The sequence below is a fragment of the Lacerta agilis genome, chromosome 12, assembly GCF_009819535.1.
Source record: "Lacerta agilis isolate rLacAgi1 chromosome 12, rLacAgi1.pri, whole genome shotgun sequence".
Taxonomy (NCBI): domain Eukaryota; kingdom Metazoa; phylum Chordata; class Lepidosauria; order Squamata; family Lacertidae; genus Lacerta; species Lacerta agilis.
In genome coordinates this window covers 56,215,945-56,230,275 of record NC_046323.1, presented here as the reverse complement: position 1 = coordinate 56,230,275, position 14,331 = coordinate 56,215,945, and the positions used below count along the sequence as shown (strand labels likewise).

The following is a 14,331-nucleotide window of genomic DNA, read 5'->3' as shown; positions in this document are numbered from 1 at the left end:
GTAGGGATTCGAACCCTGGTCTCTCCCAGGTTAAGTGCATGCTCAGTGCATGCCTTCGTTTTCCATAATGCCTTTGGGCCTGGCTGCATCCTGAGCTAACTCAGAAGGGGGGAAAAGGGGTGGGTGGGTGGGTGGGTGCAGAACAGGGCCCACCTCCTATTGTGGAACTGTTGAGATGGAAGGGTCCCCCAAGGGTCATCCAGCCTGACCCCCTGCCAGGCAGGCATCTCAGTTCAAGAATCCCTGGCAGGTGACCACCTGACCTCTGCTGAGAAACCTCCAATGAAGGAGATCCCCCCAGCCTTCCAAGGCCATTGAATCCTAGAATTGGAAGGGTCCCCCAAAGGTCATCCAGCCTGACCCCCTGCCAGGCAGGCATCTCAGCTGAAAGAGAGTTTCTGAGAGAAGGTGCTGAGGTGGGGAAGGTTGCCTGCTGGGGAGTGCGTCATTCATGACCCCTCCCCTTGCAACTAGGTCTTGCCTGTTTGCTGCTCCTCCAGGACAGGTGAGCTGTCTTGCCTGAGGGCTGAAGGGGGGCAGGAAATAACCAGCCTGCTTGGGGGTGGGCAGTGGGGCCAGAAGAGGGAGAGGCTGTCTGGGTGACGGGGGGGGGGCACCCTGCAGCAACCCTGGCATTAGCAGCAGGGGTTGGTTTACCACCCAGGCCGGTCGGCCGCCCTGCTGACACAGCGGCACCCGCAGGAGGAGTAATTGGCTGGGTGCTGTGGGGGAGGGGAGGCAGCGGGAGCCTTGCAAGGCCCCCACCCTGTGGGTGCCTCGCCATGGGCCCTCCCCTGCCCACCTGCTCCAGCTGCACAATCCCAGGGGTGGCCTCTGGGGCCATGGCTGTCTCTCCCTTCCCACCATAGAAGCATGGAGCCGGAAGGGAACCCAGGGGTCATCTAGTCCAGTGTTTTTCAACCTTTTTTGGGCAAAGGCACACTTGTTTCATGAAAAAAATCACGAGGCACACCACCATTAGAAAATGTTAATTTTTTTTAACTCTGTGCCTATATTAACTATATATAAAGTAATTTTTCATTTTTTCCCACGGCACACCAGGCAACATCTCGCGGCACACTAGTGTGCCACGGAACAGTGGTTGAAAAACACTGATCTAGTCCAACCTCGTGCCGTCCATCAGGCCAGGAAGCCCCCGCCCAAGGTTGGCCCACTTTCAGAGGAGCCCCACACACACACACACAGTCAGACAGTCTTTTTCCTCCTCCCCAGCAGGGCTCTCTCCTGCTCCTCCACGGTGCACCATAAGCTGTGGAACTCCCTGCCACAGGAGGCAGAGATGAACACCGACCTCAATGTGGGTCCAAAGTGGATTGGGGAGGAGAGAGGCAGCAAATGCTTCCGAATCCCAGTGGCCGGAAGCCGCAGGAGGGGAGAGTCGAGCCCGGATCCTGAAGAGAGGCACCCGGGACGCTGCCCTAGATCAGGCTTCCTCAACCTCGGCCCTCCAGATGTTTTGAGACTACAATTCCCATCATCCCTGACCACTGGTCCTGCTGGCTAGGGATCATGGGAGTTGTAGGCCAAAAACATCTGGAGGGCCGAGGTTGAGGAAGCTTGCCATAGATGGTCCCCTTTGGACCCCAGAACCCGCTTTTCATGAGAGAGGGGCCTTTGAGCATGCAGAGAGTGCTTTCCACAGTTTTGGGGGGGGGGAGGGTGTGTGTTTCTCTCCCAGGAGGGCAGGGCAGGGCAGCTGTTGTGGCAGGGGAGCAGCTCTGGCCTGCGCTCTGTGTGTGTGTGTGTGTGTTTACGGTGCCCGCGGGAGGAGTGGCCACTGGCTGAAGTGGCACTTGTGGGGATCGTCCCTCCCCACACCCTTCCTTGCCGCTGTGGGGACTTTTCCTCCCCCCTCCCTCCCTCCCTCCCTCTCTCCCTGCCAGGAGGCAGGTATAAAAGACTCTGCAGCCTCCGCCGAGGGCAGTGCCAGGGCAGCAGCTTGGGCAGAGGGTGCCCCCTTCTCCTCCTGCCTGCAGCCCGGAGCCTCCTTGCCTGCCTGCCTGCCCTCCCTCCCTCCCCAGGGGCTGCCACCCTGGCAGCCGGCAGACAGCCCTTGGCAGGATTTCCTGCTTCCTGAGCAGCTCCTGGGGCAGGAAACCAGCTGGACCCCTCTGGGCTCCCCCCTCTGCCCGCCCCACGGAAGCTGCAGCCGGCGGGAGGCGCCCGCCCAGAAGTCGCAGGAGCCTATGGGGTGAGTGGAGGGGGCCGGTTCCTGGGTGCCCAGAGGGGAGATTCCTGGGCCGTTGGCTTCTGCAGAGAGAAGCCGCTGGTTTCATTCTTCCGTGGTGCAGAGGTGCCCCCCAGTCACAGTAGAGTCAGAGTTGGAAGGGGTCCCAGGGGTCATCTAGTCCAGCCCCCTCGGCGTGGCTTGGCTTCCCGCGTACAAAGTGCTTTTGGGTCTTCCTTCCTCGGAGGTTTTTGGGCAGAGGTTGGATGGCCCTCAGTCATGGATGCTCGAGCTGAGATCCCTGCATTGCAGAGGGCTCGACTGGATGACCCCTGGGGGTCCCTTCCAACTCTGCAATTCTCTGATTCCCATAACAACCTTGCCAGGTGGGACATTGAGCTGAGTCTCTCTTTGCCAAGAGAAGTGGATAAAGGACACCCAGTGGGTCTGTGGAAGAGGCGGCCTTGAACCCACGTCTTCCACACCCTGGTTGGGGGATCCAGAGGGGAGACCCGCCTTGGGTGAGGCCAGATGGGTGGGCTATAATTAATAAAATTATTATTATTATTATTATTATTATTATTATTATTACACTGTGGTTGTTCTCCTGATGGATAAAGGTTGAGGCGGAGGGAATATTTGCCAGCTCCCGCAGCCTCCAAACTGGTCAGCTCTGTGTTGTGGCCAGTGCACTCTGCACATGCCCAGAGGCGCAAGGTTGCTTCACGGTATGACATCCCTCGGCCTTTATGTCAGCTTTTAGGGCTGGATCTGGGGGGGGGGTGGGGCTGATCACTTTGGACACTTCACGTATGTTGCCGTTAGTTTGGGTAGCCTCTGAGCCCGCGCAGAGTGCATTTTGCTCTCCAGGGCAGAGGCAGAGTCTCCTTCTGGCTTCTGCACCCTCATGGATCTGCCAGGTGAAGCAGCAGAGGCCATGCAGGGCAGGGGGAGGGGAGGGAAGAGGAGGAAGAGGAGAGGTTTGTGTGCGAGGCTGGAAGAGGAAACCTGCTCCTTCCGCAAGGAGCCTCTGAGCACGTGCTGAAGGGCGGGGGGGGGGGGCACTCTCGTGATTCATCCTCAGGATAGTCTTACTTGCTCTGCGGAGGAGGCAGGCGGCTATTTTTAACTGGGTCTGGGCGGGTGGCAGGCGCCTGGCGCTGGCTCTGCCCTCCCAGGTCTCCCTCCGGGGCTTTGCAGGGGGGGGCGAAGCTGGCAGATGGGGGGAGTGGCAGCAGATGCTGGAGCCTTGGAGGGGACCCCCAGCAGTCAGTCACTTTTGGGGTGGCCTTGTGGGCCGAGCGACAGAGCCGGGCAACTATGCCACCCTGTGAGCTCGTCTCTGCCCATTGCACAGCTGGAGAACTGCTGCCTCCTCCTGGTTATTGCATGATGCCAATCCCATCTCAAGGGGGCGTGCATGGTTCTTCTCCCCCCCCCCACTGTTTTATCCTCCCAACACCCCTGTGAGGTAGGCTAGGCTGAGAGAGCAGGGACCGCTCCTGATGCCACCCACTGAGCTTCATGGCCAAGCGTGGATTCGAATCCAGGTCTCCCCCCCCCATGTCTTTGTCCCACTCTCTCGCCACTGTGTCAGGGACCGGCAGAGATCCAAAGGGTGTTTGGAAGAGGCAGGGGAGCGACGAAACCCCACTGACTCTCCTGCTAGGGGTTAAGGAGCCCGTCCCCCCGTCCCCCACTGGGGGGTGGCAGCCTCTCTCTGTGCATCAGAGCATGGCCACCCCGTTCCTCTTCATTGGGCCAGTGCAGACCGTGTAAAACTGGGTCTGGGAATCCGACTCTCACGAGAAGCAACTTTCTAGTCCTCATTGGGGCTGTTCAGGCCCAGCCTTGTGCAAACCACCCCCAGAGGATAGAGGTGCCCTGCTTTGGTTCAGGGCGCCCAATTGAGAGAGGATCTTTCTGGCCAGCCCCTTTCCTCTTGGGGTCCAGGCAGAGAGGCCAGCGGAGGGAGGGGGGGCCAAAGCCGGCTGCTCCGAACAGACTTCCTCAGAGGTTTTTCAGCCACCTGTCATGGAAGCCTTGGCTGTGGGTCCCGCATTGCAGGGGGTTGGACTGGATGACCCTCTGGGGTCCCTACAAACTGCAGGATTCTTAGCTCTCGTGGCCCAGGAGTGAATCAGGCAACTCCATCAAAGCCCAAAGGCTTCTCCATCTTTCTCTCTGTCTCCATCTCCATCTCTCCCTGCTGAAGCCAAACCTCTTCCAAGCCCCCAAGATTCACTGTCCTTCTTCACCCCCCCCCCGCCCCCCGTTTTAAACCCCCTTTGACGGGCAACACCACTTGACCCCTTGCGGTCAAACAAGGAGGGGCCCTCTGTGCCTGTTTCAGCACATGGGGGTGGGGGTCCTGAAGCGATTTGGGGAGGTGTGGAGCAAACGTGAGAGGCAATCCTGGCCAGCTTTCTCAGAAAAAGTCCCTGGTCCCCCCCTGAGGGCGGAGGTGCCAATAGAAGGAGCAGGAAGGATGTGGCTGAACTTGATCCCTTCACAGAGTGACCTTCGTCCTCCTTGGAAGGTTTTTCACCTTCTTCTCATAGCGCCTGTGCCTCTCTCCCTCCCGACTGCAGGCTCCCTTGCAAAAGCCTTAGAATCCTAGAATCGCAGAGTGGGAAGGGATCCCCAGAGGTCCTCTAGTCCAACCCCCTGCTGAGGCCCCTGAGGATGGCCATCCAACCTCTGCTTCGAAACCTCCGTGGAAGGAGAGCCCACCACCTCCGAGGGAGACAGCTCCACTGCCAAACGGCTCTTGCCCTCAGAAAGTTATTCCCACAATTTAGTCAGAATCTCCTTTCTTGCAACTTGAAGCCATGAATTCGGATCGTGCCCTCCAGAGGATTGGATTCTTCCTTGGTCAGACCCCACCTGGAGTCCTGGGTCCAGTTCTGGGAGCCACATTATAAGAAGGATGTTGAGAAGCTGGAAGGTGGGCAGAGGAGGGAGACCAAGATGGTCAAGGGTCTGGAAACTAAGCCTGATGAGGAACGGTTGAAGCAGCTGGGGATGTTTAGCCTGGACAAGAGGAGATCCATCTTCAAATATCTCAAGGGAAGGTGGAGAAAGCTGGTTTTCCGCGGCTCTAGGAAGCTGGACGCAAACTGCCGGATTCAGATCTGTGAGCGGCCCTGAGATCTTGTGATGGAGGGCAGCATAGAAATTTAAAAACTAATAACAAATTAAAAGGCAAGAAAGGAGATCCTGACTGAGCGGGATCTCACTAGACACCCTGCACCACTGATCGGAAAATCCTGCATTTGAGAGAACTAGACACAGATAGATAGACAACAAATTCCAAGAACTTAGGGACCCAACTGGGGATGGCCTCAGGGTGACTTATCTCTCCCCTTGGTCCAACCCGAATGACCACAGGGCTTCCATGCTAGCTAGACTGAATGGGATCCCTTTGCCAATCCTGCAGGGGAGATTCCAGAAAATGCCACTCACAGAGCGGACTCTTTTAAGCAGCGGTGATGCTTGAGCCGAGATCCCTAGGGGACCCTTGGGGGTCCCTCCCAACTCTACTATGATTCTATGACACAACTAGACTGGGTCATGCATGTTCTTTTGCACCATCCCTGGTAGGAGACCACTCGGTCCAAGTTTGTTCATCGGTTGGTTGTTGGCGGGGAGCAGCATCTGTTGGCGGGGAGCAGCATCTGGGCCAAGGCGAGGTCGCCTTCCTGACCTCTCCTCCGGAGGGGGGTAAGATTCAGATGGCAGCCACACGCGCAATGAAGTGTCTGGTATAATGTTATACATTAACTTAAGCGTGAGATGCAGGTTTTTATTGTAGGAAACCCTACTGCCAATAAAGGTTCGAGAGTCTGAGATTCCGACTCTCTCAGACGGGGAGACTCTCCTTCCCTGGAGGTCCCCAAGCAGAGGTTGTACGGATGCTCCAGTTGCGGTTCCTGCATTGGGTGGGGTGGGGGTGGGGGTTGGCCTGGGTGACCCTTTGGGTTCCCTTTCAATGCCTCTATCCTGTGCTTCTGCCTGCTGGCTGCAGCCCCCTCTCCCGGGGTCAGGAGACTGGGGCACAGTCTGTCCTCCAGAGAACCAGGGCGAAAGGCTGCCTCTCTGCGGCAACATTGCCAGGCCCCCCTGCCGCCCCCCCGTAATCGCCTTAGTGGGATCAGGCGGGCCAGTTGGGGCTCGTCCCTGGAATGTGACTTCAGGAGGTGCGCCAGCCTGTAATTAAACGCTGAGCGGGGCTGGGGGGGTGTCAGCCGCTCTGGGGACTTTGGCCCAGCCTGGCCGGGATCTGATCTGACCAGCCTCTCCCTCTGCCACAAGGGCCTTTTGTCCACCGCTTAAAGCCCCGTGAAATATTTGGGTGGCGCAGGGGGGAGTGGCTCAGGAAGAGGCGAGCGCATGGGTGCCAAGGCAGGAGATTGGCAGCGTGGCAGAGAGGAGCCGGGGGAGAGGAGCCTCGCAGGTGCCGCTCAGAGGCTGCTGGCCTGGACCGCCTTGGCACCCCAAGGTAGGCAGAGAGGGTGGGCATGGGGATGGGGGTCCTGAAGGGGGCCGAAGAGGCGCCAGTTCCTGGGTAGGGCAGGCCCTGGGGGTGGGTGGGCTGCAGGAGCAGGACTGGGATGCAATGGGGCAAAGTGGTTCAGAGCATGTGCAGAGTGCCATTTCCCCACCCCCATGTGAATTAGTATCTGAGATTAAAGGGAGGCGGTGGGGGTGTTGCAACAGCTGCGCCCCCACTGCATGCTTTCCCCAGGCACGGAATCCTAGAACTGTAGAGTTGGAAGGGACCCCAAGGGACATCTAGTCCAACCCTCTGGCAGGCGGCCATCTTTGTGTCAATGTTTCCCTTTCCTCTGCCCCCCCCCCCCCTGCAAGCAGCACCCTCGGAGTAAACGTTCACTCTGGCGGATGGAGAACAGCGAGGAGGCAGGTTGGTCCCCTTCAGACACCCCCAACGGGTGGTGCATGTGGGAAAGGCACTTTGCACGTGCCCAGAGGGACTGTGTTATCCGCTGCGGGGCAACCCCATCCCTCAGGGGCACATTCCAGAGGTTTAGCCCTGCTGAATGCGGCCAGAGAGCAAGAAAGGACTCAAACTAATGGATTCAAATTGCAGGAAAGGAAATTCCGACCAGATGTCAGGGAGAACTTTCTGATGGGAAGAGCTGTTCCACAGCGGAACTGATTTTCTTGAGAGTTTGCGGACTCTCCTTCCCTGGAGGTTCTTCAGCACAGCTTGGATGGCCTTCAGTCCCGGATGCTTGAGCTGAGATCCCTGCATTGCAGGGGGGTGGACTGGATGACCCTCAGGGGTCCCACTGTACAATCCTGTGACTCCGATCCTTCCTACTGGGCTGGGGAAGGAGTGTGTGGCCGCCGGACTCTCCCACCCGTGAGAACCAGCCTGGCCCCCTCTTCTCAGCTCGGCTTTCCCTAGAACAATCTGAAATTTGTTTACTGGCCCTTAATCCTCCCCTCCTGCTACACACATGGGCGGCCGGATTAAGGAAAGGAATCTGCTTATTCAGAGGGGCGGGGTGTGTGCATGGACTGGGGGGGGGGGTTATTCTGTGGGGGGAGCACCAGTCTTTTGAGCCCCTGCCCCAGAGATGGTGGGGCAGGCTGACCCTCTTCCAAAGGAGGCCCCCTCTCCATCCCTGGGGTCTTGGTGTGGGGCTTTTGTCCTCTGCACTTGACCCGGGGTCAAGGGGTCCCGGCTCTGACCCTGGCCTGGCCTTGGGGGAGCTTCCTTCCCCCCCCCCCCGCGTGCGCCTGCCCCACTTCTCCATCCCTAGCAAATGAACCTGGATGCAGTCTAGGACCGAGAAGATGAAATCTAGGTTCTCCTTGTGGTCCTCCAGCTGCCAATCATCATGTCTGGAGGGGCTTCTTACTTTGGCCCTGTGGGCTGATGGGAGTTGGAGTCCAGCCATATTCGGGGGGGTGGTTGCAGGGTGCACAGCAGGTCCCCCCTATCCCAGGGGTCCCCAAACTAAGGCCCAGGGACCGGATGCAGCCCAATCGCCTTCTAAATTCAGCCTGTGGGCGGTCTGGGAATCAGCATGTTTTTACATGAGCAGAATGTGTCCTTTTATTTAAAATGCATCTCTGGGTTATTTGTGGGGCCTGCCTGGTGTTTTTGCATGAGTAGAATGTGTGCTTTGATTTAAAATGCATCTCTGGGTTATTTGTGGGACATAGGAATTCGTTCATATTTTTTTCCAAAATATAGTCCGGCCCCCCCCACAAGGTCTGAGGGACAGCGTACCGGCCCCCTGCTGAAAAAGTTTGCTGACCCCTGCCCTATCCCCATCAAGAGAAAAAGTGGCTTCTCTGTGCTTGGCTGGGGTCTGCATTCCTGCGCTCCTCCAGCAGAGGGTGCTGTGGAATCCTCTTCCTCCTCTGCCCCCCCCACTTGCCTATCCTGTGGAAGGGTGGGGGGGGGGGTTGGGGGCAAGCTGTGAAAGCAGTGGCAGGGGGCAGCCCTTGGGACAGGAGTGAGCAGCCCCTCAGGCTGGCAGGATCCAGGCAGAGCCATAGCACCCGAGAGTTGGAAGGGACCCCTGAAGGTCCTCTAGTCCAACCCCCAGCCAAGCAAGGGATGTCATGGCAGAGAGAATGGGGAGGGAGGGCTCTTTTTCACACCCCTCCAGTGGGGTGGACTGGGGAGGGGCTGCTTGTGCTTCCTTGGACTCTGAAAGGGCTCACTTGCTCGAGTCGCCTGCCTCCGCTTACTCTGCTCTGTTCTCTGAGCCCAGAGAAGCAGAGAGGAAGGCCTCCCTAGTTTGGGGAGGGGTCAGCCTGGGCACAGAGTGTGATTCCTGCCCCACCAGCCAGGGAGCCTCACAAAGGAGGGTGGGACCAGGTGAGGAGCCCACCATGCCATGGGGCCTGCCAGCTGGGAGGTGGGACCCCCTCTTTTTGAGATCTGGATCACAGCCTTGAAGACTTGGAAGGGACCCTGAGGGTCATCCAGCCCACCCCCTGTGGTGCAGGAATCCCAGCAGGGCAGGAATTGCTGGACCTGGCCTGGGGGTGGGGCTGGATTGTTTGTGGGGTGCTGTGAGAACCTGGTGCCCATGTGGGTCCTGCCTGGAATGTGGAGGGTGTGTGTGTGTCCCTCCCTGCAGGCGGGCCAGAGTTCGGCCTTGTGGGTGACAGCAGGCTGAGTGAGCGTCCCTTGTGAGGGACAGTCACAGCTCAGCTGCCGTCACGAGGCGCAGGGGGAGGCCATAAGAGCCGGAGGAAACCTGCTGTCCCTCACTTGGCAGCTGGAGGCAGGGGGAGCTGGTTGCAGGGGGAGCAACGAGGTGAGCACCCTGCAAAGGGGGGGGGAGCCCACCTCCATGTGGCCCCACGATGGTGGGGGGCAAAGGGGGGCTCAATCATCAGAGGTGGGGGGTCTGGACAGGCCCTCGGTGGGTGGAGGCAAAAACTGTCCAGCTTCCAGAAAGAACAGTCCACCCAGCAGCCCGAGCAAAAGGCCCTCTGCACGTCCACAGAGGCCACTTTTGGGTAGAGCTGAGGCAGGACCCACCTTTCCTGGAGGTTTTGAAGCAGAGGTGGGACGGCGCTCTGTCAGGGACGCTTTTGCTGTGATTCCTGCATTTCAGGGGAGGGGGTTGATCTGGATGACCCCTTGGGGTCCCAAGCCTTCAATTCTTTCATTCGATGCCCTTCGAAGGTTGCCAGCTGTCCTCCGTCAGGGATGCTTTGCGTGCGATTCCTGCATTGCAGGGGGCTGGGCTAGATGACCCCCTGGGGTCCCCCCAACGCTACATTCCCCTTTGAAGGAGCCTCCTCGCTGCCTTCCCCCCCACCCCGTCCAGGTGCCCTGAGACCCCCTGCCACCCTCCCTGCTCTGTGGCACAGGAACTCAGGCTGGGCAACCCCAGAGCTCTCTTGAGTCACGAGTGCGATTCGTGGCGGGGGGGGGGAGCTGAGCCTCGGCCGGATCAGACCAGCCACGCCGGCTGCCTGGGGGGACCCGATCCCCCTCTGTGCCTCGCGTTGCTCTTGGCACCCGCTGCCGCGGGAGAGCCCCAGGCCAAGACAATCGTGGCCTCTGCCTCACCCGCCCGGCCCAGCGGGGAGACGGCTCTCTCGCCTGCTCCCTCTTCCTGCTCCTCCTCCTCCTCTTTGGGATGCAGGAATCTTCCCAGGTCACGACATCTGCCAGGAGGAAGAAGCAGCAGCGCCAAACGCCTTTCCAGAGGAAGAGGCTGCTGACCTTTGCTGGAAGGGGCCCCTGGGGGTCATCCAGTCCAACCCCCTGCAAGGCAGCGAGGTTGAAGGTGGAAGTGCACCTTGGGAAGCGGTGGCGGGAGATGGGGGCTGTAGAAGGAGGGGGTGCTGAGGCTGCACAGACAGCGGGACGGGGGGGTTGTGGGGGGACACTGTCGGGGGGCAGGAAATTCCCAGGGGTCTCTTTCCATGTGGGCTCCTAACATGCCCTTGGTGAACCCAGGAAACAGAGCATAAGGAGAAAGCGGCAGGATCAGCATCCGAATGCCCCATAGCACCTCAGAGCCCAGGTAGACTGCCTCTGGGCCTGGAGGTTCTATGCGGACATCAACAGAGCCCGGCTGCTGGGGGAAGCCAAAGGGAGGAAGCCATCTCATCCAGCATTCTGTTCTCACTGCGGCCGACCGGGTGCCCCCAGGAGAAACCCACAAGCAGGATTCGAACACAAGAACTCCTCCCTAGGTTTCCAACAGAGCCTTGCTGCCTCCGGCTGTGGAGGGAGAGCACAGCCATGCTGGCTAGGAGCCCACCCACCGCCCTCTCCTCCTCCATGGATTTGCCCAGTCCTCTTTTCATGGTGGCCATGCCTGCCTCTTGTGGCAGGGAGTTCCACAGTTTAGCTCTGCCCTGCAATAGGGTTGCCAGATTCCCAAAAGTGAAAATCTGGATAATGTTGTCCAGAGCTGTTTCTCCCCACCTTTAACATCTCCCCAAAAATATTAAGTTTGGGGGCTTTGTTGTAATTTACCACCCTTGCCATATGTCTGGGTATTCCTGGACATTTACCGATTTGGCAAAAAAAAACCCACCCAGATGCCATTCTGCTGTCATTTCCAGGAAAATCCAGCCGTGTGGCATCCCTCCCCTGCAAGAATAAGTCCTGCCTTTGATCCGTTGGGAATCTTCCGACATTCACTTTTGTCCACGAATTCCAGTGTTGAGAGTGAGGCCCCAAAGCCCCCCATGCCACCTCCCTGGTCCTCTTCCAGGGGTGCCCCCGCCTCTCCCTCTGACCTCCCTGCTCAGGAGCCTCCAGCCGCAGCAGACCTGCCTCCTTCTCGGAAGGGACCCCCGAGGGTCATCCAGCCCCACCCCTCCCCTGCAATGCAGGAATCGCACCCGCAGCATCCCTGGCAGGTGGCCAGCCAAGCTCTGCTTCCCATCCTCTCCTCTCCTCCTCCCCCCCCCCGCCTGCCTCCCTCCTGCTGCCCAATTCCTCCTCCGATTCCCTTGTTCTTTATTTCATGAGACACAGGATCCTGTCTTCGTCCGCTGGGCACCGGAAGGAGCTCTTTCCTGCCCCGCCGGCACCGCCGGAGCCCGCCTGGCAGGGGCCACGATCAGGGACCCCCCTCTGGAGGGGAAAGGGGGAATCTGCGTTGCCAAAAGTCCCTCCCTCCCCATCCTGGCCTCTGTAGATGGTTCTTGCAGGGGGGGGGCATCTTCCAAGCCCCCAGAGGTGCCATTTGCCCTGTGGGCAGCCAGGCGGGCAGAAGACCCCTCATCTGGGTCGGCCTTAATCTCAGGGTCAGGGATTCGAGACCCACCTTGGGCAAAAGATTCCCGCCTTGCAGGTGGTTGGGCTAGATGACCCTGGGGGGTCTCTTCCTTGATAATTGACCTTTCTTTCTCTCTGCAGGTTATGGTGCCCTCACTCTGCCCTCTGAGTGCCAGGGAGAAAGAGAAAGGCTAGAGAGGCCTTTGCCCGTAGCCCGCCATGAGTCGCCCGCAGGTCTCCTCCGACCTCCACCGCATGGTCTCCGGGGCCGTTGAGGGGGTGAGTAGCAGAGGCCGGCCCTCAGGTGAGCCTCTCTGGACCTCACAGGGGCCACGGGGTGCTGGGGAGGCCTGGGCGGGGGCCGGCGGGGGGCTTCCGACGCCTGAGCCAGCTCTGCAGACTCGGATGCTCTGGAAAGGTGAGCTCGGTTTGCTCCATTGCCAGGAGAATGGGTGCAAGCGGGCACTGCTGTGCCACGTGGTGCCCACCTCCTCCCCCAGCCCAAGGGGCACCGCTGGGTCCAGTCCCGTGTGGGGCAGAGCCCAGAACAGAGCCCAGGGTGAAGGTGGGCTCTTACAGGCAAAATTGCAGCTGCATGGAGGGCATGGGAAGAGCTCTGCCAGTTGAATTTCTGCCTGCCGCATAACCCTCAGACATGCAGGATGAGGCCTGCAGGGGAAGGAAAGGAACCATGGGGCAGCCCCTGCTTTGCAATGTGCTGGCTAGCCACCCCCTGCCCCCCCACTTCAAGCCCCCAGAGCCTTTTCAGGAAGTCCTGTGGAACTGCTGCCTGCTGGGACCTGGCAGGTGGGGCTTCCCAGGTTGCACAGCAGCGGGGAGTTCCATGCATCCCAAGAAGCAATGTGGCCCCCCCCATAACAGTTCCACCTGCCACCCCTGCAGTTGGGTCGGGAATCCCAGGCCAACCCATAGCCCTCCTGGGAGAGGGGGGAGAGCAGTGCATGCTGGGATATGTGTCCTTGCCCCCTTGATCAAGGTGGGGCTGGTGCAGAGGTCCAGAGCAGGCTGGGGGGAGGGGGGGAGAACCTGCTGACCCCCTTCCAGCGGCCGACCACCTGCAGCACCCCCAGAACTGAGTTCCCAGGATGTAGCTCCAGAGCATGTGCAAAGAGCTCCAGCCCTTTAATTGGGTGGGGGGATTGCAGCAGAGGGGGGAGCTTTCTCCTCCCACCCACCGGCTGCTGCCTGCCTGGGTTGGCCCCCTCCCCTCACAGCAGCCCCACTTCCTGGCAGGGATCCCTGACCTGAATGAGGAAACAGGGGGGGCAGGATCGAGGGTAGCAGGTGGGGCATCATCGACACCCCATTTAAATGGCAATACCCATTGGCTTTGGGGGTCCCAGTCCCATCAAATATATTATTGGGGGGCCAAAGGGGCCTCGATTCCTGGGAATTGGCTCCTATGGCCTTGGGGGGACCCAGCCTCCAGCCCCCCTCCTGCCCCACTGGGAGCCGCCTGCTCTGCACTCCTGCAGGGTTAATGATTAACCCTTTGCGTGGCTGCCTGCGTCCCCTGCTCCCCCCGCCCCCCCCAACTGGGCGCAACCAGAGAGTCCCGTGACCCAGGAAGGAGCCTCTCGGAGGAGGCGGCAGGGCTGGGTGCTGCTGGGACCCATCCCCCGTCCCACCCCCCACCCCACCCCCACCCCAGGGCTGCCATGGACTTCTTGCTTTGCCCTCAGGTAAGGCCAACCCCCCCCCCCCCAATCGCTGCCAGGCTCAAGGGTGCCACCTGGTCGCCTGGGGAGGCCTGGGTGCCAGAGCGGGGGGGGGGGGGATGGAGGGTTTCTGGGTGCATTTCAGCAAAGGAGAAGGGAGCTGGGAGGTTCCCCCCCTCAAGTGAGGGTGTGTGGTGGGGGGGAGAAGAGACTTTCACCAGTGGCCAGGAGTTCCCCTGTCTTGTGTGCCAGGCGCTGCTTGCTGGGTGGGGGGCAGGAGGAGGAGAGCCCGCCCCCTCCTGGGTGACTTGGGGGCACCAGCTGGTTGCTGGGGTGGGGAGGGGCGGGAGCTGAGGGAGAGGAAGGCATGGGGGGGAGACCGGTAGGACTAATGCAGTAGCACGTACTCTGTGGAACTCCCTGCCACTTGATGTCAGCCAAGTGCCTTCTGTGGCTGGTGCCTGGTTGGAAGCCCTTTCATTCAGAGTTCATTTCATTCATTTCCACTGTTAGTTTTAATGCTTTACAGCCCTTTTAAACTTTTTACGGACAACTTTAACATTTCTTGTAAACCACCCAGAGATATTTTACGACCAGATGCCTTTTCAGATGCAAATTAAATGACAAGGGTTTAGATGGGACCCCAAAGTGAATCTCTCCGGAATCTCCCCTGGCGCCACCCTTGCAAGGGAGTGCGCTGTGAGCGTGTGCAGGGGGGGTAATGGCTC

The 14,331-nt window shown here is 59.6% G+C and overlaps 1 protein-coding gene across 3 annotated transcripts in view; it reads left to right on the top strand.

Annotated features, from left to right (window-relative positions):
• Positions 1-14,331, top strand: part of SLC4A2 (solute carrier family 4 member 2) — a 60,101-nt gene that overhangs the window by 18,195 nt on the left and 27,575 nt on the right. For all 3 annotated transcript variants that reach the window (XM_033165173.1, XM_033165172.1, XM_033165174.1), the window contains one exon: positions 12,066-12,203. In XM_033165173.1, coding sequence (XP_033021064.1) covers positions 12,144-12,203 — 60 coding nt within the window. In that variant the 5' untranslated portion in view covers positions 12,066-12,143. The remainder of the gene's footprint in view (positions 1-12,065; positions 12,204-14,331) is intronic.